The 25,921-nt window shown below is 47.2% G+C and overlaps 1 protein-coding gene across 1 annotated transcript; it reads left to right on the top strand.

Annotated features, from left to right (window-relative positions):
* The first annotated feature begins 1,076 nt into the window (after positions 1-1,076).
* On the top strand, positions 1,077-24,821 carry NXPH3 (neurexophilin 3). Its single transcript, XM_028703838.2, has 2 exons — positions 1,077-1,636; positions 22,978-24,821. Exons 1-2 carry the CDS (start codon positions 1,580-1,582, stop codon positions 23,719-23,721), a joined length of 801 nt encoding a protein of 266 aa, XP_028559671.2. The 5' UTR covers positions 1,077-1,579; the 3' UTR covers positions 23,722-24,821.
* Positions 24,822-25,921: the final 1,100 nt, after the last annotated feature.

Raw genomic sequence — 25,921 nt, forward strand, 5'->3', positions numbered from 1 at the left:
AGTATAGGAATCATTTGCCCAACATGGGGCTCAAACCCACAACCCTGAGATTAAGAGTCTCATGCTCTACCAGCTGCGCTATGGTGGATGCCCCCATCAAGCACGGCAGACAAAACTGATCTGACTCCCTATTATTTATGTGTATTAAAACATAGACGCTTTGTCACTTGCAAAAGATGCTCAGCCAGGCGTGGTGATGTGGAAGGGGGGGGGGGACGAGGGACAAAAACACAATTAAAAATCAATGCAATTAAAAGCCAGCTTAAAACATTAAACGAGAACAGAGCAGAACCTTGAGCGGGAGGAAGACAGGAGCTCAATCAATACCAGATCAATCAATCTGGGGGAGCAATTAATACAGGAAGCACATCACATATGGTCACAGCCCAGCGGGAAGTTCTCCTGCGCAAGCTCCATTGAAATGACTGGGAGCTGTGCAAGAGCACAATTTTTCTCGGGTGAGGCTAACCTGGGAGCTGGATCGGGACCCTCTGTTCAGAAGTGGGAGGCAGAAAGCAGTGCTCCGATTTTCCCTCCCAGATCCCAGGCGCTGCAGAAAGTCACCCTGGGATTCAAGATGGGCAGGATGCAACCGGGATACATCATTTTAAAAATAAAAGACTGGATGTGGCAGATCTGAAGCCTGTTTGTGAGTCATACCGTCTGCCCCAAGGGCTCTTGTCTTTAACCTACACCCAGAGCAGCTTTGCACATTTTAAAGGTACTCCCCTTTCCTTCTTTTATCGTTGTTTTTAATCGAAAGGTTGTCACCGAGACAAAGGTACACATAACGTCTCTGTTTTCAGGTCAGTTGCTTTGAACCTTCCCAGACCAAGGACACAGCCTTGTCCTTGAAAACAGCTTCTGGAGTCCGCCCCTGACTCAGATTAGGAACTTCTCTTTCCTCCTTGCCAAGCATCACCTTGGAACAACAACACGACCCCAACCCCCCCCCCCCCCCAGCTTTCACATCCTAAAAGCAAGCTCCGGCCACAAGACCCTGGGGACATCGGCACCCTCCTCGCTCCCGACCTACCTGCAGCCGTTCTTCCCAGGATGCTGGCCTAAACTGGGCAAGGCAGAGGCAGAGCGCAATCTTCTCTAGGACGCTGTTGCCAACTTTGGAGCTCTGCGCTGAGTTTCCAAGTTTGCCAGGCAGGCAGGCAAGGGGTTAAGGCAGGGCTCCTCGGCTCCAGTGGTGGCACCTGTCAGTGGGAGGGAGCTAGTGGAGAGAGGGAGAGAGGGAGAAAGAAAAGAGCGAGGGACTGGAGTGAGTTTTGCCAGAGTCTCCGGCAAAGCAGGGAGCAGACAGGAGGCAGCCCCATGGAGCTCTCCAACTGCAGAGGTTGAGATAGTGGGGCTGTTCCTGCTTCCCTTATTTTTCTGTTTTGCCCATCCATGCCTGGCTGGAAGGAGGCGGCCAGATGGAACCTGGAAAGGGGAGATCCTAGGAAGCCAGAGGCCAGATTATAAACAGCAGCAGCAGCAGCAGCAGCAGCAGCAGCAGCAAGGAAGCACAACAGATTTAGCCAGATATCGATAAGAGGAGGGGAAAGGAGGAGGAGAGGCTGAAAAGAAAATGCAGCTGACACGGTGCTGTTTCATATTCCTCATCCAAGGGAGCATCTATCTGCTGGTAAGTGAGCAACGGACAAGGGAAAGGGGAGGTTGCGGGGGGGGGGGGGAGAGAGAATAAGGATAGTGGCATGCCCTTGGCGGTGCCTGAGAGCAAAGGGGCAGCTTGTGCAAAGCGCTGCTTGAAATTAGTATGTTCCAGCAGTTTTGCGGTCTGCTGCTTCCGCGTAGCACTTCTTAGCATGCACCGGGCTTTGCCTGGGCTTAACAATTGTCCTCGCATCAACTTTGCCAGGCAGGGTCGGGGCACAGGAGATTTGGGGGGGGGATCCAAAGGACATCTAGTCCAACCCCATAAGGCAGGACTGCCCATCCATCTGCCTATCAATTAAGGTTGCCATTTTCCTTTTCCTTTTCTTTAAGGTCCTGATTTAGGGTTGTAAACAGGTGCCTGGTTAAGAAAAGCGTCACCTGCCAAATCTCTTCCTTAATTGCTTGTCTGTTTGAATCTCTCATTGCTTGTTCGTTTAAATTGGTTAACCACCCCGGAGGAGAGTTCTCCGGGCAACGTGCAATAAAAGTTCAAAATGAGTTATAAAAAAAAATGACAAGGAATGCAGTAAAAAATATACCGCAATAAAACACAAAACAGTGCAGATTTTTAAAGATAAGAAATAAATCCTAACTCCTCCATTTGAGCGTACCTAGTCATTCAGAATGCTTGAACAGTCTTATAAAGCTATCTGATCACTTTTTATCTCATTCTGGGATCGGATTCTGCTCAATAGCAGCTTTATGGCTTTATGTCAGGATGTAGTTAAATGCACTACAGGGAGGAGAGACAGAAAGAGAGAAAGAAAGAGAGAGAGAGAGAGAGAGAGGACAATTTGGCTACCCCTGGAACAAACACAAATACACCTTGAAGAGGCAAACAGGTTGCACCACCCAAATAAATAAGCAATTCTAGCTGGCTCAAATAGGTGAGCCAGGCTGCAAGTAAGGAAACCACAACAAGACGGGGGAGAAAGCTGTATCATATATTCATTCACAGGCAACCTGGTCCTGGGGAGAGAGGTGCTTGCAAGTGGCAAGCTATCAGATCCTAAGTACAAACAAAACCCATCCTGCAAGTTTCCCCGAAGGAAACTGGAAGGCCACCAAACAAACTAGCTCTACTTATGGCAATCCCTTATGGGGCGAGGAAGGCAGAACTCAGGGGAGTGAAGATTCCTCCCAAATCCAATAGGGACACAAAGGGAGGCAGCTGAAGAGAAAATAATAAGAGATGGTTGAGGTCACCCAAGTGAGCTTTCCTGACGATGGAAGGATCTGAACACAGGTCCAGAGTCTGTGCCGAACCTAATCGACTCTGGGCTGGTAGCAAATGATCGTTCCCTCCCCTCAACCCCCTGCAAAGATGGGCAGGTTCCCCACTGACCCCTGTTTAAAACGGCTGGCAAAACTTACAAAAACTAATTAGCAAATCAGGCCTTGGAAACGGCACGGGTTTTTAAAAATGCTGCAGCAGGTTTAAGAAGCTTTGTTTCCCTATCAAGCAGAGAAGAGGCTTTTTTCCCCGGTCACGCTATCCCAATGCATGTCTGCAAGGTTCTGGTTGTTGTTGTTGTTGTTTAATCCTTTGCCCGGGGCTCTGGAGCTGTGTATTCAAGAGGCACTGCTCACCCTTTGGTTGGCAGGAAGGGTCTAAGAGAAGACCTCTGCTTGGATGCCCAGAAGGTGACTTCTTAGATCATTGTTATCATCCCCCGGGAGAAAAACAAACACGGATTCTGAGATTTTGCAAGCAGCATTTATATTTAAGAACCTGGCAGGCTGGGTTGGCATAGAAGGGTGAATAACAATTGATTTCTAACGGGGAGCAGCAAAGGTGCCGACACAGACACACCCTCCATTTAATCTCTGAGCCCATTTAAAAACAGAAGTTATCTCACTGGAATTGTGGGTGGCCACAGGTAGCAGATCTCATCTCCTGGAGAAGATACAGTGGTACCTCCGGTTAAGTACTTAATTCGTTCCGGAGGTCCGTTCTTAACCTGAAACTGTTCTTAACCTGAGGTACCACTTTAGCTAATGGGGCCTCCTGCTGCTGCTGTGCCCCCGGAGCACGATTTCTGTTCTCATCCTGAAGCAAAGTTCTTAACCTGAAGCACTATTTCTGGTTTAGCGGAGTCTGTAACCTGAAGCGTATGTAACCTGAGGTACCACTGTACTAGGAACTCTTCCCACTGCCCTTTGGGGTACTCAAAGCTCCTACCAGCTCCCCCACTAATCATTTTGTTGTTCTCTGAACAGAGGGGAGGGGGGAAAACCCCACACATTTCATGTCCACAGGGAAACAAGCGCAGAGTTTTCTTTGGCAGCAGAGTCCCCTTAATCCCTGCCGAATTGGCGCAGACACATCTTCCTGCATGGGGGCTGGCAGCTGGGCTGAACTGGGTGGCTTTGTCGCTGTGCTTGCTTCTCGCCTGGTTTCTTCCCCATCCAGCCACCCCACCCCTCATAATGTATTTTCCTTCCTCTCTTAAAAAATAATAATTGGTTACTCCCTATGCCAGTCAACGGGGCACTTAAAAATCCGCCTGCATGTCAAGAAATCAAATTAGGATGGTTCTGCGGTCCTCTCCTCCCTACTTAAAAAGGCAATTGTGTTTGTTTGCGTTAATTACAGAACTCCGAGTCGGCAGGCACCAGGGGTAGGTTGCCAATTATGGTGAAGAGAGGTAGGAAAGCTTTGGCCCTCCAGCTGAGCTACAACTCCCATCAGTCCCGGCAAGCATAGCCAATGGCCAAGGATGTTGGGAGTTGTAGTCCAGCAACAGCCAAAGGGCCTATAGGCTTCCCCATCCCTACAATAAACATATAACGCTGCCTTGTCTTCTGGTGGATTCGGTCAAGTATCATCTGTTCTGACTAGCTCAGGGAGTGATGTGTTTCCTTTTCCCAGGGGAGGAATTGTGGCGATCCAAAATTCTTAGGCTACAATTCCCATCGCTCTCGATCATTGACCGTGATGCTGGGGCCTGATGGGAGTTGTAGTCCAGCCATATCGGGGAGGGCCACTGGTTCCTCCCACTCCCTGTCCTGTACACCTTAAAAGGTAAAGGTAAAGGTAAAGGGACCCCTGACCATTAGGTCCAGTCGTGGCCAACTCTGGGGTTGCAGCGCTCATCTCGCTTTATTGGCCGAGGGATCCGGCATACAGCTTCCAAGTCATGTATACACCTTACCTGCCTCATATTAAACCTTAATCCAATTAGCAAAGTACCGTCTCTACCAACTAGCGTTCGCTCTTCAGAATTTCAGGTGGGAGACATTCCCAGCCCAGTACCCTTCAGCATTCCTCAGATGAAAATAGGGACATATACGGCATGATGAATAAACTGTATTAGTTGCTAAAGAGAGATTAACTCTACAGTGGTACCTCAGGTTACAAACACCTCGGGTTACAAACACTTCAGGTTACAGACTCCGCTAACCCCGAAGTTGTACCTCGGGTTAAGAACTTTACCTCAGGATGAGAACAGAAATCGCGAGCCGGCAGCGGGAGGCCCCATTAGCTAAAGTGGTACCTCAGGTTAAGAATGTTTTCAGGTTAAGAACGGACCTCCGGAACGAATTAAGTACGTAACCAGAGGTACCACTGTATTTGATCAATTGGGAAATGGTTAAACAAAAGTCCAAGCAGGAATTGAACATGCGCAGTCAACGGAAAGAGAGAATGGATGGGAAAGTATTAGAAATTAAGGAAATGTACTTTATTGCAAGCAGCAAAGGAGGGAGGGGAAAGAAGCATCTTGAAAGGGGATGTGTGGAAAGTCCATTTAAAAATATGTGTTAAATCTGAATTGATTTGATGTTAATCTGTTAAAAAATTGGGAAATTAATAAAAATTAATAGGCAAAATAATGGAAAATAGGGACATGTTCTACATCAGTGTGCCCACTCCCTTGCATCTTCCCGGTCTGAGGCTGGGGCAGGGATGCAGTTGCAGCAGCTGAATGAAGGAAGCCGGAGTCAAGTGATCAGCAATCCCTTGGTGCCCCTCACAGCCATGGTGGCGGCCTTGCAGACAGGCCCTGCCCACTTTCTTGATGGGAGACCGACCGACTGAGGAAGAAGAAGAAGAAGAAGAAGAAGAAGAAGAAGAAGAAGAAGAAGAAGAAGAAGAAGAAGAAGAATTTATTATTTATACCCCGCCAGCCTGGTTGGGCTTCCCCAGCCACTCTGGGCGGCTTCCAACAAAATATTAAAATACAGTAATGCATCAAACATTAAAAGCTTCCCTAAACAGGGCTGCCCAGATGTCTTCTAAAAGTCTGGTAGTTGTTGTTCTCTTTGACATCTGGTGGGAGGGCGGGTGCCACTACCGAGAAGGCCCTCTGCCTGTAGCAGTGGGAAAACAATTGGAAAACAATTGGAAACTTTCTTCGGGGCATTGGAGTGACCCGGATCTTGTTTTTTCATAAAAACAGGAAGTGACGCCATATTGAGTGTGGCAGGATGGGGTGGGGAGCAGGAGGCATAGATCTAAGAGACATGTTAGAAGGATGTACAGATCTGAACTTCCAGTAACACGTTGAAATGTTGGACTGAAGGGAAGGCCCCTTGGGAATTCGGGCTCCACGTGAAACAATTGAGAAGCAGGGTTTTCGTGACGGTCCTGACATTTTCAGGGAAGTTGGAGGGCATGCAGCCTTACCTGGAGATACTAGGGACTGGACCGCAAGGCTTTCTGCATGCCCCCTTCGCTGATTCAGAAATACCCATGTAATAAGAGCTCCAGCTCCTAGTTTATATACAGTGGTACCTCGGGTTACATATGCTTCAGGTTACAGACTCCGCTAACCCAGAAATAGTACCTCGGGTTAAGAACTTTACCTCAGGATGAGAACAGAAATTGTGCTCTGGCAGCAGGAGGCCCCCATTAGCTAAAGTGGTGCTTCAGGTTAAGAACAGTTTCAGGTTAAGAACAGACCTCCAGAACGAATTAAGTTCTTAACCTGAGGTACCACTGTAGAGCCTTCTTACTTTCCCAGATCTCGGGGCGAGGCCCTATGTTTGGTGCCCTCTCATATGGGTGCAGTGAGTTACCACATAAAGGAGGATCTTTATAGGAGAGGACAGTCCTTTGCATTGGAATTTTCCCATCTTTGCCTGCTTCTAGAATTTAGAATCAGTTGGGAGGGATCTTGGAGGTGATCGAGGCCAACCCACCCTGATCAATGTTGGATCTACCACACAGGATCCCTAATAGGATGACCGCCTAGCCTCTGCTTAAATATTCTTGGTGAAGAAGAACCCGACGTCTCCTGCTCCACCATCAAATAACTCTTACAACTAGGAAGCCTGACACTCCACACCATGCAAAGAATCCTGGAAACTGTAGTTTTCCCCCTTAAAGAGCTTCAAATTCCCATGAACCTTCACAAACTACAGTTCCCAGGTTCTTTGGGGAAGTAATGTGCTTTAAATGTGCGTCAAACATCTTTCAAATTTATGGTCCGTGACTGCCCAATGTTTAGTTGAAATCTACTTACCTGAAAGGTGATCTAATTCCAGAAGGCTGTTAGTTGTTATCATTTAATCTGGCACTTACAATTCCGTATTCTGGTTCATCTAAAGTAAACAAACAGAACACAAAGAAGCATGAAGGGAGGGAGGTCTTCATCATTCTATAGTATTTTGTATAATTGTTAAGCAGTATTGATTCTTTGGGGGGGACTATTTCATGAAAATAAACCAACACCCCATGTGGTTGGCAGCTATAGTTCCCATTTCCCAGCTGTGGAAACTGAGGCCGTTGGATTCCCATCAGCCCCAGCCAACATAGCAAATAGTAAAGAATGATGTAGTCCCAACAACATCTGAAGGGCCACGCTGAGCAGAGCTTTTTTTAAGAAAAAGAAAAAAGGTTGGGTTCCTTTCCCCCCCTAATGAAGTTACCGTATTTTTCGCTCTATAAGACGCACCAGACCACAAGATGCACCTAGTTTTTGGAGGAGGAAAACAAGAAAAAAAATATTCTGAATCTCAGAAGCCAGAACAGCAAGAGGGATTGCTGCGCAGTGAAAGCAGCAATCCCTCTTGCTGTTCTGGCTTCTGGGATAGCTGCGCAGCCTGCATTCGCTTCATAAGATGCACACACATTCCCCCTTACTTTTTAGGAGGGGAAAAGTGAGTCTTATAGAGCAAAAAATACGGTAATTTTTTTAATGCATTTTTCAAAATTTGATACATACTTTTGCATTCTGGTCAGTGACTGAAATAAATCAATTAGATTAAATTAAGATATATACCTCTTACAGTTACCTTTGAACATTTCATATCTCAAGCCTTCCCAGTCCATCAGCTTCTCAGTCCAGTTAATTCTTTAAACTATGCAGCAGCAATTAAATTGCAGCAGCAATTAAAAGTGCCAGAGTGAGAAGCATTTCATCTCCTTACTTGGGCATGAAGCTGTTAAAATGCCCCTCTTCCTATACACAATTACCTGGGAGTAATTTCCATTGAATTCAATGGGTCTACCTCCTGGGTTAGACATGCATAGCCTTGCACCATACCCACAAATAAATGAATTGGAAAACAAAGCTCAGATGGAGAAAATGAGTAATACAGCATTCCCACCGTTTAGTCATCCTGACGACAGTGCCGCAGGCTTCTGCACACATCACCTTGCAAATATCCTGGGCCAACATTTCCCTAATCCCCACACTGTCCTTCCCCAACCCGGGTGGAGGGGGTGGGACTAAACTTTATGGAAGAGCATACCAAAGGCCCCACAATCCAATACCAATGTTGGGGCAAGCAGGCATTGGGTGGATTGTGACCTATTGAGAAGCTGCTTTCTGCTGTCAGAAGTTTAGCTGCGTCTGTTTATTACGGGTGATTGCGATGGTTGTATTGCAATGTCGTTTTGTTTCTATGTGATGCTATTAGGGTTGCTTGTCGAGGTCCCCAGGGCCACCCCAATAACTCACATGTCACACAGAATTTTTGTTTAAGGTTTTTGGCATAATTTTGGCCACAACTTTATTAAAATACAAAAATGTGAGTGGTTGCTTAGGCTTTGGTTGCGACTATCTGCCCCCACCATGGGGGACAGACTGACATTCCACACGATGCGAAAGTCAGAATAGGGGAATACACTTGGGGGTAGCGACGGAGCAGGGAAGCTGCCCTCAGCCCTCCCCAAATGCAACCAGGAGCTCATTGCTATGGCCCGAGCCCCCTTGACAGAGTGGACAAGCAATAGTTAGCCCCTGATTCCTTTAATGGAATCCCTTGCAGCAGCAGCATTAGAGGGGCAGGCACAGCCAATCCATGCCCCTCAACCAACCAAACCATAAACCAATGCCTAACCGCAACCTTACAAGTTGTGACGATTTGCTACGCAGTAGGCAAAAACCAAATGGCCCCAGCCAATCAGCCAGATGGACAAAATTCCTACCGGGCCCCTGCCCCAAGAGCAGACGACCCCATGAGAGGTATAGCAAGGTCAAAGCAAACAACCCTAATTTTAGGGGGGGGGGGACAGGCAATCTGATGCACGGGCAAAAAGAGGAAGCCCTAGCCTCATGCAAGGAGTTTTAGCATTTCTGGATGTCAATCAACAAATGGCAACATTAATTTCTTCCCAACAACAAGGGAAGCCCAATCGCAACAGTGGCCAACGATCAATTAGCCCACCCCCAACTTTGGAGTGTCCTGGCGGCCCCCACCGCAACACGTGCTCTCCATGAAGGAAAACACGCTTTGCCATCTTTGTTCTGGCAAAATACAGGACAAGGTGGGTTGGTTTGGGGGCGATTTCTTTTACCCTTTCTGGTGCTGAAGCAACTTCAAAGCAATCCATTACAATCTTTAGAAAGGTAAAGGTAAAGGACCCCTGGACGGTTATGCCCAGGCAAAGGCAACTATGGGGTTGTGGCGCTCACCTTCCTTTCAGGCCGAGGGAGCCAGCGTTTGTCCACAGACAGCTTTCCGGGTCATGTAGCCTAAGGTTACCAGATGTCTCAGTTTCCTGGGAACAGTCCCCGGATTTACAAATCAGTCCCCATACAAAATCCATTGAAGTTGTCCCTGGATTCATTGAAAAAAATCTGGTAACCTTAATGTAGCCAGTATGACTTAAACCGCTTCTGGCGCAACAGGACACCGTGAAGGAAACCAGAGCGCACGGAAATACCGTTTACCTTTACCTTTATTACAATCGACTGTGGCCTAACAGGATGGCCCCTCTAGAAGTTGTCAAACACACACACACACACACACACACACACACACACACACGGACGCACACATGAATTCGTAAATCTGTCTGTGCTCGGCTACCCAGAGCTCAAATACATGACCTTTCTCACATCCTTTCAAACACATGAATTGGGAGAGCATCCCCAACTTGGCAGAGAGAGAAAGAGAAAAGACCTGAAATACAGGACTAAACTGTATCAATACAGGACGTAGCATTTTACACTGAAATACGGGACAATCCTGTATGATACAGGACAGGTGGCAACCATGCCCTTAACTGTCGTTTGTGAGTCGCTTAGAGAGCCTTTTGCCGCGAGCAATTAATACGTGAAATAAATGTGCATAGCTTGGACGGAGAAAACCAGTGTGGGGGATTGGTCAGAGTGTCGGACTAGGGCCTGGGAGAGCAGTTTCCAATTCTGCTGTGAAGCTCACCAGGTGACCTTGAGCCACTCCTTATCTCTCAGCTGGGTAAGACACCTCACAGGGTTAAAATATGAGGGTTAAAATGGGCTGGTGGGCTTCCCACACTGTCTGGGGGAGCCACCATCGGAGCCAACTCCTAGAGCCGAGGTCCCTTTGCGATTGATTCTACAAGGCGGGGCTTATACGTGCCCCGCCTCCAATCTGTTATTCAAGATGGCGCCACAGGTGGACACTGTGAGAACAGGATGCTGGAGTAGATGGGCCACTGGCCTGATCCATCTGGGCTCTTTTTTATGTTCTGATTGATTGATTCCTTGATTGATTGATTGATTGATTGATTGATTTTCCCTGCATGCCGCTTTTCCGCAACAAGCAGCACCCAAGCGTTCAAAACATCTAGAGAGCAGAGGAAATACAAATATACAAAAAAAAATACAAAACAGGTCAGCTGATTCAAAGTAACAAAAACCAGCAATTCAGCAAATGCAGAATAAAGTCAATATTAGGGGGAAAATAAAACCAATATAATAAAGTTCGCAGACAATAAAGTTTCTGATCCTGGTCTTCCTGCACTCCAAGGAGCCTGGCTTAAATGCAGTTCAAGGAGGGGATGTAGATGACATATAACAGCAGGGGTCAGCAAACTTTTTCAGCAGGGGGCCGGTCCACTGCCCCTCAGACCTTGTGGGGGGCCAGACTATATTTTTTTGGGGGGAATGAATGAATTCCTATGCCCCACAAATAACCCAGAGATGCATTTTAAATAAAAGGACACATTCTCCTCATGTAAAAACATGCTGATTCCTGGCCCATCCACGAGCCAGATTGAGAAGGCGATTGGGCCGGATCCGGCCCCCGGGCCTTAGTTTGCCTACCCATGTATTACAGCCTCCCAGAGGTGGCTGACACAGCACCAAAAGACTAATGTCAGGGAGAGCAATGATGGCAGGTCTCTTTCCCAGTCTCCTGGAAGTGTCAACTGTTGGTGCAGGTCTTACTGTTCTTATTAGGAGGAAAACCATGCATGGCGCCTTGAGATCCTTGCAGCAAAGGTGAGGTATAAATTTAATAACGAATGGATGGATGGACTCTTCCTGGGTCCCTACAGAGCTGCTGCCAACCCGTCAGGACAGACAGTATAGGGCTGGATGGACTAGTGTAACTGGGTACAAGGCAGCATCCTAGTACAGTTACAGACTCCGCTAACCCAGAAATAGTACCTCGTGTTAAGAACTTTGCTTCAGAATGAGAACAGAAATTGCGGGGCAGCGCAGCGGGAGGCCCCATTAGCTAAAGTGGTGCTTCAGGTTAATAATAGTTTCAGGTTAAGAACGGACCTCCGGTACGAATTAAGTTCTTAACCTGAGGTACCACTGTATGGAATTGTTGTTGTTTAGTCGTTTAGTCGTGCCCGACTCTTCGTGACCCCACAGACCAGAGCACGCCAGGCACTCCTGTCTTCCACTGCCTCCCGCAGTTTGGTCAAACTCATGCTGGTAGCTTCGAGAACACTGTCCACCCATCTCGTCCTCTGTCGTCCCCTTTTCCTTGTGCCCTCAATCTTTCCCAACATCAGGGTCTTTACCAATTGGGAGATGTTAGAGGGCAGCTGGCCATGGGGCACATTTCACATAACTTTACAATATATCAGTGCTGGGGGGAAACCTCTCAGATGAGACTATTTGAATATTTGCAATCTTTTACGTTTTCTTTTCCCTATATATATATCTTACTCTGTTAAAAGAAAACCAGGCAGGTGGTCCCACCAGGCAGAAAATCGAAGACATTTTCACCAGAGGGGGTGGAGATATAGAAGAGGAATCTGAATCGGTGCAATGAGCCTTTTTAAAGTGTTGGCATGTGTGTGTGTGTGTGTGTGTGTGTGTGTGTGTGTGTGTGTGTGTGTGTTTGTCCTATTTGAGTTCCATTCCAGGCAGGCAAATGTCTTCAGATGTATACGGTACAGTAAATGTCAAATGGGAAGGGTATGCCATCTCTGTTTTAAACATCGATGTTAAAAAGACTTTGAAAAGCCAACTGGGAAGTGTCAGAACCCTCTTGATGAGTATTGATCCTTTTCTTTCATCCTCTTTCTAAACTGGTCATCTTTTACTGGTTTAGATGATGATGGTGATGAAATTTGGTCCCTTACCAAGGGCACTGGCTTGTCCTTGAGACTTACCAGTAAATAATTTCCTAACGGCACAGCCCTTATCGTGCAAACAGCTGCACACAGTAGCAACATGTGGAGACACTGCAGCCACCAATCGGGAGAAATTGCATACTGTGTACGACTCATACACAGGAAGGCTCTGTTCCGACTACAGTATAGGATTGAGGCACAGAAGTTACACGTTGAGGCTGCAGTGAGCATATGTTCATGCTCTTTCCTCTGTGTGTTGCTTCTATGCACATTTGCAACGGGACAAACCTGCCTGGTGGCTTCTCAAAAACAACCGAAAATCCCACTACTGGTAAATGTCAACATTTACCATAAGAAATACACTCAGCGTTACTACATGTGAGCGCCAGTGTGGTGTAGTGGTTAGAGTGTCAGACTAAAACCTGGGAGAGCCGGGTTCAAATCCCCACTCAGCCATGAAGCTCACTGGGTGATCTCGGGCCAGTCGCTGCCTCTTTGGCCCAAACTACCTCACAGGGTTGTTCTGGGAATCAGTGCCGGATTTACGTATAAGCTAAACAAGCTGTAGCTTAGGGCCCCACTCTCTTGGGAGCCCCCCAAAAGATTAAAGGAAAAAACTGGATGTACATTCCAAAATATAAGATAAAAAACAAATAAAGTAAAACCTACATACAGCGACAGTGTTTTGTGTTGTGTAGGCTCCTATGATGTAAGTCATGGGCCCCGCCTGCTCCCCAAAATATCACTGGTTTGCTCATTTCTATATATAGGGTGCCTACATTCTGCATGTGCAAATGGCTTTAGATACCTATGTGGTCCATAAATTACTATATAGCATTTATTCAACACAAAAAACAGTGACAATTTGTTGTTGATAAAGGACAGCTGGACATATAAAGGGCTCCATTACCTTCAGTAGCTTAGTGCCTCATCAAACCTAAATCTGGCTCTGGTGGGAATAAAATGTAGGGAAGAGAAAAATGTATACAACCTCAAGCTACTTGGAGGAAAGATGGGGTAATAAATAAAAATAAAACAATTAAAAAATACGTTTGTTATTGCCTTAGTTAACATTATAATTTCTGGGACTAGTGGTTTAACGATAGCTAGCATGGGTGAGTGACTTCAGCTGAACATCGAGGGTCTGAAATTATGTTTCCCTCCCTTGGCATGATCTTGTAAAGACCCGGGAAGCTATACTGAGCTAGCTGGACCATTGATCCAACTAGTTCAGTACTGTCACTGCTCTCCAGGGGGAATGTGACAAAAAGTCTTTCCCAACTTTACCTTGAGATACCAGAGGTTGAACCTGGGCACATTTGCACAGGGGTATATACAGAGCCTGATTTATTAATTTAAGCTTCTTGCACATAACACATTTATAGCCCATCTTCCCCAGGAGTATCCTGGAAACTGCAATTTGTGGAAGGTGCTGGGAACTGCAGTTCTGTGGGGGTAAACTACAGTTCCTGGGAATCTTTTTTTTTTTAAGGGGGTGCTTTGAATGTGATTTACATGCGTGGTTTATTTGCAGCCCTGGAGAAAGGGAGGTCTGGGGCTCCAGGCAGTCTACCGACCTTGCTTTCTTGTGCAGAACCTCCCTATAATAATACTTAGGGAATGTTTAGGGAAGCTTTTAATGTTTGATGCATTAATGTATTTTAATATTTTGTTGGAAGCCGCCCAGAGTGGCTGGGGAAGCCCAGCCAGATGGGCGGGGTATAAATAAGAAATAATAATTATTATTATTACTTAGCACTGTATAGCAGTTTCTGGTACAGTCCTACCTTGGTTTTCGAACAGCTTAGTTCTCGAACGTTTTGGCTCCTGAATGCCGCATACCTGGATGTGACCGTTCCGGTTTGCAAACTATTTTTGGAAGCCAAACGTCTGGCCGGGCTTCCGCGGCTTCCAATTGGTTGCAGGAGCTTCCTGCAGCCAATCGGAAGCCGCACTTTGGTTTTCAAATGGTGAGGTACAGAGATGCCCCGCAAGACGAATGCCTCGCAAGACGAAAAACTCGCTAGACGAAAGGGTTTTCCGTTTTTTGAGTCGTTCCGCAAGACGAATTGCCCTATGGGCTTGCTTCGCAAGACGAAACGTCTTGCGAGTTTGTTTCCTTTTTCTTAAAGCCGCTAAGCCGTTAATAGCCGCTAAGCCGTTAATAGCCGTTAAGCCGCTAAGCCGTTAATAGCCGCTAAGCCGCTAATAGCCGCTAAACCGCTAAGCCGCTAATAGCCGTGCTTCACAAGACGAAAAAACCGCAAGACGAAGAGACTCGTGGAACAGATTAATTTCGTCTTGCGAGGCACCACTGTATGTCTCTGCTATAAGGTGAGACTGTATTATCCTTTCCCCTCCCCCCAGTTGCAGATGGTAGGACAGAGACTGGGAGGGAAAGAGGGGAGATTGCAGAAGGCAACCCTGGTGAGTTCGTGGAAAAGGCAAGATTCAAACCAGGAGCTTCCAGATTCCCAGCTCAATCTCCTGGCCACTACACCAGCTCTTGAGGAGTGAGAGGGTATGTCCTTGAAACTAAACCTGGTGGGGGAATAGACACTAAGACTAAGAGGTTCTTCCTGCCAAACCTGCTGCAAGGGCAAAACACCAGAGACTGCAATGCCTTTTCCAGCTCAACAGATAAAGCAAATAAAGTGCAATGACTAAGTTAAATACTCTCTACACTCAGGTGCAGTTTGTAAAATCCCAGAAGGAGCTAAATGCGCTCTTATTTCTCAGTGTATATGGAACTGAACTTCCAGGTTTCTAAAGATTCCATGATTTCATTCTGTTTAGTTCAGTATGGGAATGGATCAATCCATTTTGGTTTCTTTCAGTTTCTCATTGTTCCGTGCTTAAACGCAGTTCATATTTCTGCCACAATTTGTTTGGTAAAATCCTAATGATAATTTACAAGCATACTACTGCATCCTCCCCCCACCCCCGGAGATTTTTTGCAAGTAATTTAATATAATCCATTTTTGGAAATTGTTTTCATGAATATACACACTTCTATGTATTCTTTTCTTTAACTGTATGCGTTATGTACAGATTGCTTGGCTGGAGAACCACATTGCAAAATTCGGAGAAGTGTGAATTTGTGAAAGGATTGCTGTTTCGGTTCATGTATTGGTGTGAATTAGGCAGTTTCTCATTAAAACACAAACAAAACTGAATGTTTCCCTTAGCCCTAGTATTGATCCGGAACTGGCTGATTCTAGTAATAAAATAATTTTAAAAATCATATGGAAACAGAATCATAGACAGAACCATTTCCCCCCAGGATTATACAGTGGTACCTCAGGTTAAGAACTTAATTCGTTCCGGAGGTCCGTTCTTAACCTGAAACTGTTCTTAACCTGAGGTACCACTTTAGCTAATGGGGCCTCCCGCTGTCGCCACCCGATTTCTGTTCTCATCCTGAAGCAAAGTTCTTAACCCGAGGTACTATTTCTGAGTGGAGTCTGTAGCCTGAAGTATCTGTAACCTGACGTACCAATGTACAGCAATGGAGGTAGAGGACCTTGAAGATACCCGGGTCTTGCACATCATTTTAGGGTGTGCATGTTGTGACTGATAAGTGATACTGAACATGTCCAAAGTACACTAATCTCTTTACAAGTTTTAGGGATGAGAGAATGACGCTGAACACACCCTGAGGCTGCTCACATTGAGCCCTGTTCAGACAAGGATTCACAATCACTTGCATAATACCCCTTCTTGGGACATACTAAAATGAACAGGAAAGAACGACCATTGAAACAGAGTGGTTCCTTTAGGGTAGCCTTACTGAATTTCAAAAATAGCCATTGAAACATGTTAAACACAGTGTGGTTGGGTGCTTATATGGGGTGGGGACTAGGCAATGTTTTTTTTTAATTCTGTGGATTTATTTGTGGGTTGGATATTCAACCCACCTTGATGCAGTTAGATGGCCATTCAAAATATGCCATACTATTTTGTGTGTGGGGAGGGGCTATTTGTGGACAGTCCCTAACAACTAGACCATTAAGGCAGAGCAAGACAGCTGTCTCTGGCAGATAATTTTAGTCATCACAAAAAGGCAGCAAATTGATAGTCGTTTAATTTATTATGATGATATTTTTACTCCTGAGGAGAGGCGCTTGTGGGCTTTTCCACCTCAGGTGTTGAAGTAATTCATCTGGCCTTGGGTGCATATATACATAGAAATATTCTCTCTCTCTCTCTCTCTCTCTCTCTCTCTCTGTGTGTGTGTGTGTGTGTGTGTAGGGACTTACCCTATTCATCTGATTGAAAATTGTTTTAATTGCTTCTAGTATTATACTATTATACTATTGACGTAAGAAGGCAAATCCAGCTGCTCGGGCAGCAAAATGTATTGGGGAGGCTGTGGCCACATACATTCAGTGTAGGCCCATTGAGATGAATTGACCTAAGCTAGTCATCTTTATGAAGTTCAATGGGTTGTATCCAATGTTAGTTCTAGTCAAAGTAAAGCCATTTTGCTGATGAGCTTTAGGGCCACAGATTTCAACAGCTCTGCTCTGGGTAGAATGTTGTTGGATATAACCCATTACGCAAGCAAGGAACCACTCTGGCTTTAATGAGTTCCCATGGACATTCCCAAAGTAAATTCGAAAGGATTTCAACGGCACCATTACCTAGTGTGTCCTCTTGCCCTCCAGTTTGCTCTTCAGAAAACACACTCCTGAACCCCGAGGATGATGGCGATTGCCATTCCACCCCCATTGTTCAGCCCGGACACTGAGGCCCAGCGCCAAGGACCTTCTGGCGGTTCCCTCATTGCAAGAAGTGAGGTTACAGGGAACCAGACAGAGGGCCTTCTCGGTAGTGGTGCCTGCCTTGGGGGACGCCCTCCCGTCAGATGTCAAGGAAATAAGTGTATTTTTTGTCTTTGTTGGAAGCGGTCCAGAGTGGGCGGGGTACAAATAAATTATTATTATTATTATTATTATTATTATTATTATTATTATTATTATTTTATTATAAGCAGCTATCCTATTTTTAAAAGACATCTGAAGGCTGCCCTGTTTAGGGAAGTTTTTAATATTTAATGCTGTATTGTTTTTAACACTCGATTGGGAGCCGCCCAGAGTGGCTGGGGAAACTCAGCCAGATGGGCAGGGTAGAAATTTTTTATTATTATTATTATTATTATTATTATTACTATTCCATAAGCAACATTCACGTCATACATTTAAAGCGGTATCATGCCACTTTAAACAGTCATGGCTAACCCCAAAGATACCTGGGCAATGACCTAAAGTAGCAGAACCCACTAAAACTCTGGGAGTTGAACCAGGAACCCCCAGTCGCTGAGGTTGGACTCTCTAGCCTAATGAGACACCTACTTCAAGTACAAAAAGGAATATGAATCAGCAAAGCAAAGCCACATTTAAAGCGCTACGATAAGCACTTTAAAGAGTCATGACTTCTCCCAAAGATTTATGAGATTTGTATGTTGTTAACAGTGCTCAGAGCTCTTAGGAGACCCCCTGTTACCCTCACAGAACTACAGTTCACAGAATTCCCTGTGGGAAAATGGTTGATTGCTAAGCCACTCTGCGAATTGTTATTTCTGTGAGGGGAAGGGGGGGGTGTCCTCTGAACAACTCTCGGCCCCCTTAACAAACCACAGCTCCCAGAATTCTTTGGGGCAAGCCATGACTGTGGCACTGTTTTAAATGTATGGCATGACTGTGGCCACCAGCAGTGGTTTATGACACGCGGCGCGACCCATTATTTCTGTCGCTTCTCAGCTTTCAAACCATTCACTGGAGCCGTCAAGCTATTAGAGGTCTTTCAATCAATTAACTGTCTGGCCTTTTACTGATTAATTGAATAAATGTTAGTGCGCCTGTGGCAAAAGCTCAGTGGTGCGCCTGTCTGAGGAAAGAGGCCGTTTCTCTTAACTGTGACAATTCAATAAACAAAAGTCGCGATCCACCGTCAGAGGGAATGCTTTCTTTCCCTTTACAACGTGGAGGGTGGGCTGTGCCCGACTGCAGTGATACGTCAAAGCCAAAGGAGCAGCTTTAAAAGATAAAAGCAGAGAGACATATCCACAGAGAGGAGGATGTAAGCTTTATTTATTTTAATTTTTTTTTTTAGGGAGATTGCTGCTTATTGTTTCACTAAGCATCTTCCAAGTGTCTTGTTGAGCTTCAGAAAAGAGTCACCCAGAGTGGCTGGGCAACCCAGTCAGATGGGTGGGGGACCATTATTATTATTATTATTATTATTATTATTATTATTATTATTATTACTTCTTGAAAAGAGGCCACAGTTGTTTCACCCTGAAAGACACCAGGGTTCAAGCCCCCCACTCAGCCATGAAGTTCACCAGGTGACTTTGGGCCGGTCACCACCTCTCAGCCGCAATTAATCTCCACAACAACCCTGTGAGGTGGGTTAGGTTAAACTGTGGTTAATTGGATGTGGTGTCAGGTGGGGGAGGGGGAAGGGAAGAGCATGCAAGCTTTTAGCAAGGCTAGGCTCATTCCCAAAACAATAAACCATAGTTTATCCTAATGTCTCTTTCCAAATGCATTCTGTGCAACTTTTAGCACAGTCTTCCATCTCCCATCCAAAGTGAAGTCTAGGTAGGTAGGTAGGTTCAACTCACTTGCTTATTGTTCTTCCATGTCCTTTAGCTCTCCCTTTTGTAAGTTTCTTGAGGCAGGGACCTGTCTGCCTATATATATAGAGTGGTACCTCGGGTTGGGATGCGGGTGGCGCTGTGGGTTAAACCACAGAGCCTAGGACTTGCCGATCAGAAGGTTGGCAGTTCGAATCCCCGCGACGGGGTGAGCTCCCGTTGCTCGGTCCCTGCTCCTGCCAACCCAGCAGTTCGAAAGCACGTCAAAGTGCAAGTAGATAAATAGGTACCGCTCCGGCGGGAAGGTAAACGGTGTTTCCATGCGTTGCTCTGGTTCGCCAGAAGTGGCTTTGTCATGCTGGCCACATGACCCGGAAGCTGTGCGCCGGCTCCCTCGGCCAGTAAAGCGAGATGAGCGCCGCAACCCCAGAGTTGGTCACAACTGGACCTAATGGTCAGGGGTCCCTTTACCTTGGGTTACATACACTTCAGGTTACATACGCTTCAGGTTACAGACTCCGCTAACCCAGAAATAGTACCTCGGGTTAAGAACTTTGCTTCAGGATGAGAACAGAAATCGCACAGCAGCAGCACGGCAGCAGCAGGAGGCCCCATTAGCTAAAGTGGTGCCTCAGCTTAAGAACAGTTTCAGGTTAAGAACGGACCTCCAGAACGAATTAAGTACGTAACCAGAGGTGTGTATATATATATATCTGGTATAGCTGCAGGTCCTTCAATATTCCTGAACTTAGGAGTTTAAGCTTGCCAATTCATTAATATACATGAATCGCTCACAAGGTACGGCCCAAACTTTCACTCTCAGTTGCTCAACATCTTTCTACATGCGTAAAAAGGCCATTCAAGAAAATTTCCATATACAGCTGGAAAGCAAAAGCCCACTGCAGCTCAATGAGACAAATCCTCTAGATCAGGCATCCCCAACCTGCGGCCCTCCAGATATTTTGACCTACAACTCCCATGATCCCTAGCTAACAGGACCAGTGGCCAGGGATGATGGGAATTGAAGTCCCAAACATCTGAAGGGCTGAAGGTTGGGGGTGCCTGATCTAGATAACCCATTATCTGCATTGACCAAGGAAGTGCCCATGAGAAGAAGCTTAGCTCAGAGGGTTGCCATAGTGCCCACTTGGCCATCTGCTTCCCTCCACATCAGATAGCCAAGGAAAATGCAATGCGCAGCGGTGTCCTTGGGCGGCTCAAAGGTCTCTGTTGCACACATCCACTTCCATTCAGACTGGACAGCAGCAGACCTTTCGACTGGCTGGAGGGCAGAGAGAGAAGGCTGGTTGTGGCTGCGTGTTTGTGGATTGGAAGAGGGAAGGTAGGAATTCTGGAGCACGGAGGGGCAGAAATTGGGTGGGTGGTGCAAGGTGGATGTGAAAGTAACATGGCAGAGAGGGAAAGGGTGAAGCTAGAGTCATGGGAGGAGAGCAGAAAACAGCGTGGATGGGGATTTGGGGGAGCGAAAGGACGTTGGTTGGGGCAATGGGAGGAAGGAGGAGCAGAAAAGAGTGTGTGTTGGATATTTTGGGTGCATGCTTGGACAGATGTGGGGGTACATGTGAAAGCATGAGCATGTGCAAGAGAGTGCACAAGAATTCTGAGGGTCATTCTAGCCAATGGAGAGAGAGAAACCAGGGGAGTGCATTTACTTAGAGCTGATTTGGAGAAATTAATTTTTGCCTTCTGGGTGTTCTGGTGGACAGAAAATTGACACTTCAAATGAGACCGCAGGTCTCTTTGTACTCAGGCAAGCTACTAGTGTTTTGCAACTGTGGGAATGTTGTGGATAGGAGGAGAGGATATATTGATTAAATATTATCCTTCCTCTCTCACGCTAGGGAGCTTGTAGCAGAGCACATTCCCTTGTACATTGCAGGAAGCTAGTGGATGGATTCGTGAGAATCATTTGAGTTAAGCAATCGAGCCTGGCTTGTCATGGTAAATCCCCTTTAGTTCCCTCTTTAAAAAAATAATGACACAACAGTCTTCTTTTAAAAGTAATGAATGTTACTTACATCCAGTTCACAGTATGGTCCTGAAGGCAGTGCTTTAGCTTGTAGTAACAGTTATAGAGAAAAGTGTAGGCTCATCCTCTGTGAGGGATGAGCCCGTGTGCGGCTGGCTGAGAGCCAGCAGACAGAAAAAGGCGTCAAGAGAGTCAAGAGGAAGATGGCTGCGTGACTAGCCCCTATATAGGGTCTGCCAGGATCGCACCCATCTTCCTGGTCACACGCAGGGGGAGGATGCTCCAGACCAGGTGTGATAGGGAGTCCTCCTGGCTGGAGCAACATCCCCCTGCTTGTCCACTCTGGGCAAACAGGAAATGTTGCATTTGACTGCTTCTTCAGTGATGCAACATCCCACAGCAACTAGCCAGGCCGCTGCAGCAGATTGCAGTGATGCCCACAACAGATTTTCAAATAGCCAAAGGTGCCCACGAGCTCATAAAGCAGCGGTTCTCAACCTGTGGGTTGCGACCCCTTTGGGGGGTCGAACGACCCCTTTCACAGGGGTCGCCTAAGACCAGGGACCGGCAAGCTTTTGGGGGGGGGTTCCTCTGCCACCAACAGCCTCTGCCGCTCGCAAGAGCAGGCACAGGAGCCGTGCTTAGCAGAGCGGCGGCAGCACGAGCGGCGGCGGCAAACAGCTTGCTCCGATGAGGGACTGCTGGAAATGTGCTCTGCCAGTTCAGCCCAGCCCCCTTCCTCCTCTCGGCCACGCGCAGCCACCGCTCGCCCATTGGCCAGGGCCTCAAACCTTAGCAGGCGATTGGCCGGCGATTTGCTACACTGGGAGGAGGGGGAGGTTCCGCTGTGGTGAGGGAGGGGGCAGAAATGTCAATGGAGGGGAACGGGGCCCACGGCACGAGAAAAATATACCGTATTTTTCGCTCCATAAGACTCACCAGACCACAAGACGCACCTAGTTTTTGGAGGAGGAAAACAAGAAAAAAAATATTCTGAATCTCAGAAGCCAGAACAGCAAGAGGGATCGCTGCGCAGTGAAAGCAGCAATCCCTCTTGCTGTTCTGGCTTCTGGGATAGCTGCGCAGCCTGCATTCGCTCCATAAGACGCACACACATTTCCCCTTACTTTTTAGGAGGGAAAAAGTGAGTCTTATAGAGCAAAAAATACGGTATATACATATACTACATATTGTTTTTGTGATTAATCACTATGCTTTACCGTATTTTTTGCACCATAACACTCACTTTTTTCCTCCTAGAAAGTAAGGGGAAATGTCTGTGCGTGTTATGGAGGAAATGCCTACGGGTGGCATGCCTACAGATTTTCCTCCTCTCAAAACTATGTGCGTGTTATGGTCGGGTGCGTGTTATAGAGTGAAAAATACGGTGATTATGTTCAATTCGTAACAATGAAAATACATCCTGCGTATCAGATATTTACATTACGATTCATAGCAGTAGCAATATTACCGTTATGAAGCACTGTATTTTTCACCCCATAAGACACACCTGACCATAAGACGCACCTAGTTTTTAGAGGGGGAATGCAAGAAAAAAATATTATTTAAAGGGAGCGCGGCTCTTGGGGGCTTTTCCGGGAGTTGGGGGAAGGGACTGAGGGGCTATCCCAGAAGCTAGAACAGCAAGAGGAAGCGCTGCGCAGCGATCCCTCTCACTGTTCTGGCTTATCCACGCAGCCTGCATTCGCTCCATAAGATGCACACACATTTCCCCTTACTTTTTAGGAGGGGAAAAGTGCATCTTATAGAGTGAAAAATACGGTAGCAACGAAAATAATTTTATGGTTGGGGGTCACCACAACATGAGGAACTACATTAAAGGGTTGCGGCATTAGGAAGGTTGAGAACCACTGCCATAAAGGAAGGCAGGGGAGGGGGTGAGTCAAACAACAACAACCATAAGAAAAGGCAGTGCTTTAGGACATCATGATCTCATCTTGTTCCATGCAGGTGATTTGTGGCCAAGACGAGGCAACGGAGGAAGAGGAGGAGGAAAGTGGGAAGTCGCCCAAAGAGCAACCAAGATCCCGGGTACAAAAGAAAAAAGGCCAGCTCTCCTTGAAACCTTCTGCAGCCCAACCTCACTTCCAGAACACCAGTCTCCTGGAGTTGGCCTCCAACAACGCCCAAGAGTTTTGGGACGTCTTAGAGAGCTTGTCCAAGCACAGCCAGGGTGTGCAGCCCCGCGGCCGGAGGGACTCGGTCGGAAACCCCGGACGGCTCAAGAAAATATTTGGCTGGGGTGATTTCTACTCCAACATTAAGACGGTAAAGCTGAACCTCTTGATCACAGGGAAAGTGGTCGACCACGGGAACGGCACGGTCAACGTCTTCTTCCGGCACAACTCCACCGGGCAGGGAAACATCTCCGTCAGCCTGGTGCCCCCCAACAAAGCTGTGGAGTTTGACCTCGAACAGCAGATCTTCATCGAGGCCAAAGAATCCAAGATCTTCAACTGCCGGGTGGAGTACGAGAAAGTGGACAAAGCCAAGAAGACCACCCTGTGCACTTATGACCCTTCCAAAACCTGCTACCTGAACCACACGCAGAGCCAGGTCTCCTGGGTTTGCTCCAAGCCCTTCAAGGTCATCTGTATCTATATCACCTTCTACAGCATAGACTACAGGCTCGTGCAGAAAGTGTGTCCCGACTACAACTACCACAACAATGTTCCTTATTACCCCTCCGGGTGACCATGTACCCTTCCCATCTCAGAAGCGTCCTGTATCCCAAGTACAACTTTGATTTGGGGTTGGGCGAGGAAGGAAGGGGGTGGGGCTGCAAGCAGAGAGGAGGACCTCTGCAGCACCACACACAGTGGCAAAGCCTCCAGCATCTGCTGAAAGACAGGGGGGTTGGGGGGGGAGTTTGAGAGTCCCCAAGCAAGCATACCATCCTGGAAACACCTTTCCCACCCGCTCACCTGTCCGCCAGCTTTCATGCATTCCGGGCTAGCCCAAAACATGCAAGTGCTCCAAGTGTGAAACCCAAGCTGCGCTCCTGCCCTCGTCCCTACTGTTTAACAAGTGGGACATTTCCTCCCAGTAAGAGATTCTGCTGTGTGAGCCTCAAATGGGGCTTGCGCAGGAGGAAACCGCTCCCTGCTCCCAGAGGAAGGCACGGCCTCTCCGTTCCTCAGCCGGTGGGTGTCGTGGTCTTGTTGCTGAGCAACAATGTGCAGAGCTTAGGGGAGTGGGAGACCAGCCAACCAGAAGAGTCTCTTAGAGGGAATTTGCCTGGAGGCAGAGTCAGCATCCAAAGTCAGGTCCAGTCCTAGGGTTGGGAGAGCAGCAATCCACGTGGTCAGACGGTCCAGGGGGTCAGGAAACCCAAAGATCAAGGGTCAAGATGAGCAACAAGGCAGGGCCAGGAACTACAAGTGTTGTTTCCGGCACCTGACTGCTGCTGGAAGCTCTGCTGAAGAAGGCTGAAGCCAGCTGGTTCTCATCAGCGCCTTCTCCTGTGTCCTGGAAGGCTGGTCAGCTGCAGATGGAGTCACTCTGCCTTCTCCCCCTTCAGGCTGCCGTTCAGCAGGTGAAGCTGGCTCCTGGCCCATGATACTGGGCAGTGGGAGGGGCGCCCAGCTCCAGCAAAGGGGACACTTAGGAGCTCACTTTAAGCTCCTTCAAAGATACATCCACCCTACACCTGAAATCACATATGATGTCAGATGTGGGGTGGATGGGCGTGGTTTCAAGGGGAATGGACTTGCAGGCCAAATTGGGATTCCCGGTGAGCCACAACTGGCCCATGGTCAGAGGTTCATCAACCCTGGAATAAAGGATGGGTCAGATCACTTAGTTTCCTAGTCTGCTGACCATAATGGCTCCCAAAAGACATCACTTCGGGCTTCATGTCCCTCCACCCACTGGATTGGAAACAGGAAAAGTAGATTGAATTACTAGAACATTTCGGGTTCCAAAAGGGCCCTTGCTGAATCATACACCGCCCATTCAGTTCCCTGGTATATAGATGGGAGAGCCTAGCTTCCGCTTCTTTCCCCATTTAATTGTCCCTAAGCCCTCCTCCCCCATGACCTTGTTTTGGCCAAGTCCTAGCCACCTTGACGGGTAAAGTTTTCTAGCAGAGGCCTCTGAATATAATTTATCTGCTTCTATAGAATATCCATCAAGCAACCAAGGGCTTGGGGGCAAGGAGCAGCGCAGGAAACAAATGCGACCCAAATAAATTAGTAGCGCTGTCACTCCATTTAGAAGAAATCTCAGTTCGTTTAGTACGCAGAACTTAAAACAAATGGTCGGCATTTGCATAAAGCCAAGTGGGACGGAGGCACTGAAAGGTGGGGCAGGGATCACAGTGCTCTAACTCAGATCTATCACCCCTGGGGGCCCGGAAACCCCAAATCTAATTTCCGTGGTGATGAGAAGAAAGCAAGGAGGAAGCCAGCTGCTGATTCTGCATCCTCATGCTGCGCTGGCAAGTTGGCAATTTCCACTTAAACGAAGGCATATGCTTCCTCCTTTCTTATGCCTACCAGAGAGTATGCCTTTTCAAGATTTTGCCACCCTCCTCCATTGCTGCTGGGTGGTGTTACACAGACCACAGCAAACACCATCTAAGGTAAAAGGTAAAGGACCCCTGGACGGTTAAGTCCAGTTAAGGGCAACTATGGGGTTGCAGCGCTCATCTTGCTTTCAGGCCGAGGGAGCCGGCGTTTGACCAGAGACAGCTTTCTGGGTCATGTGCCCAGCATGACTAAACCGCTTCTGGCACAACATAACACCGTGACAGAAACTAGAGCGCACAGAGCACTGTTTACCTTCCCGCCACAGTGGTACCTATTTATCTACTTGCACTGGCATGCTTTCAAATTGCTAGGTTGGCAGGAGCAGGGACAGAGCAATGGGAGCTCACCCCGTCATGGGGATTAGA

This window comes from Podarcis muralis, chromosome 13, assembly GCF_964188315.1.
Source record: "Podarcis muralis chromosome 13, rPodMur119.hap1.1, whole genome shotgun sequence".
Classification (NCBI taxonomy): domain Eukaryota; kingdom Metazoa; phylum Chordata; class Lepidosauria; order Squamata; family Lacertidae; genus Podarcis; species Podarcis muralis.

Excerpts from the sequence above, each read along its gene's own strand:
- NXPH3 (XM_028703838.2), top strand. The coding sequence starts at position 1,580 with ATGCAGCTGACACGGTGCTGTTTCATATTCCTCATCCAAGGGAGCATC. Across the intron at positions 1,637-22,977 it reads AAGGGAGCATCTATCTGCTG|GTGATTTGTGGCCAAGACGA; the intron begins GTAAGTGAGCAA and ends TGTTCCATGCAG.